Source organism: Volvox carteri (genome assembly GCF_000143455.1).
Source record: "Volvox carteri f. nagariensis unplaced genomic scaffold VOLCAscaffold_7, whole genome shotgun sequence".
NCBI lineage: Eukaryota > Viridiplantae > Chlorophyta > Chlorophyceae > Chlamydomonadales > Volvocaceae > Volvox > Volvox carteri.
In genome coordinates, this window is record NW_003307550.1 from 628,490 (window position 1) to 629,191 (window position 702).

The 702-nt window shown below is 64.0% G+C and overlaps 1 protein-coding gene across 1 annotated transcript in view; it reads left to right on the forward strand.

The window, feature by feature from the left end:
- VOLCADRAFT_120498 (uncharacterized protein) overlaps positions 1–702 on the forward strand; it is a gene marked incomplete at its 5' end in the record, with an annotated part of 14,130 nt that overhangs the window by 7,641 nt on the left and 5,787 nt on the right. The window contains one exon of the mRNA XM_002947564.1: positions 448–593. Coding sequence (XP_002947610.1) covers positions 448–593 — 146 coding nt within the window. The remainder of the gene's footprint in view (positions 1–447; positions 594–702) is intronic.

Genomic DNA, 702 nt, shown 5'->3' on the forward strand with positions numbered 1-702 from the left:
ACAGCAGATCCACTTTTAGATCCATTGTGTCCAGGTAGTTGCGCTGGTGGTGGTGGGGGGGGGGTAGGTGGGGGTGGTAGTGGCGGGGGTCTAGGGGGCCAGGGCCCGCCCCGGGGGTCAGGGCGGGTGCGGATGGGTAGTCTAGTATGTTGGTACGGCTTGTACTGCTGTTGTTGTTTCCGTGTCTGGCGCGGACGGCTGTTGCTCCACGCAGTCTCCGCCCACGGTTCTCACTTCCATCACCGCTTACCTTCCACCACTTCATACAGTTGTTATTGTTTCCTTGTGGACTTGTGTATTTTCCCCATTGTAGATTTCCCCCTCTGCCCTGCTCCCTTTCCCCACCCCTCTGCCCCGCTCCCTTTTCCCCCCCTCTGCCCCGCTCCCTTTCCCCCCCCGTCTGCCCCGCTCCCTCCCCTCCCCTCTGCCCCGCCCCTTTTCCTTCAGGAGCGGCGGCGGATATGACCCCCTCAACATGGCCATACCTCTGCATGAGGCCTGGCAGGGGCTGCTGGAGGGCTACCTGCCGCACCTGCTGGCGGAGGCGGAGGGGGCGGCGGCCTTCCTGATGCTCAGAAAGCGAGATATCAAGGGTGCGGGGTGGGGGGGCCTTGGGAGGCAGGGGGCGGATATGAGGGTGTGGGAGTAAGGGGGGGGGTAATGTGCCGGGTTGGGGGTTGGAGGTTGGAGGTTGGGGGTGGT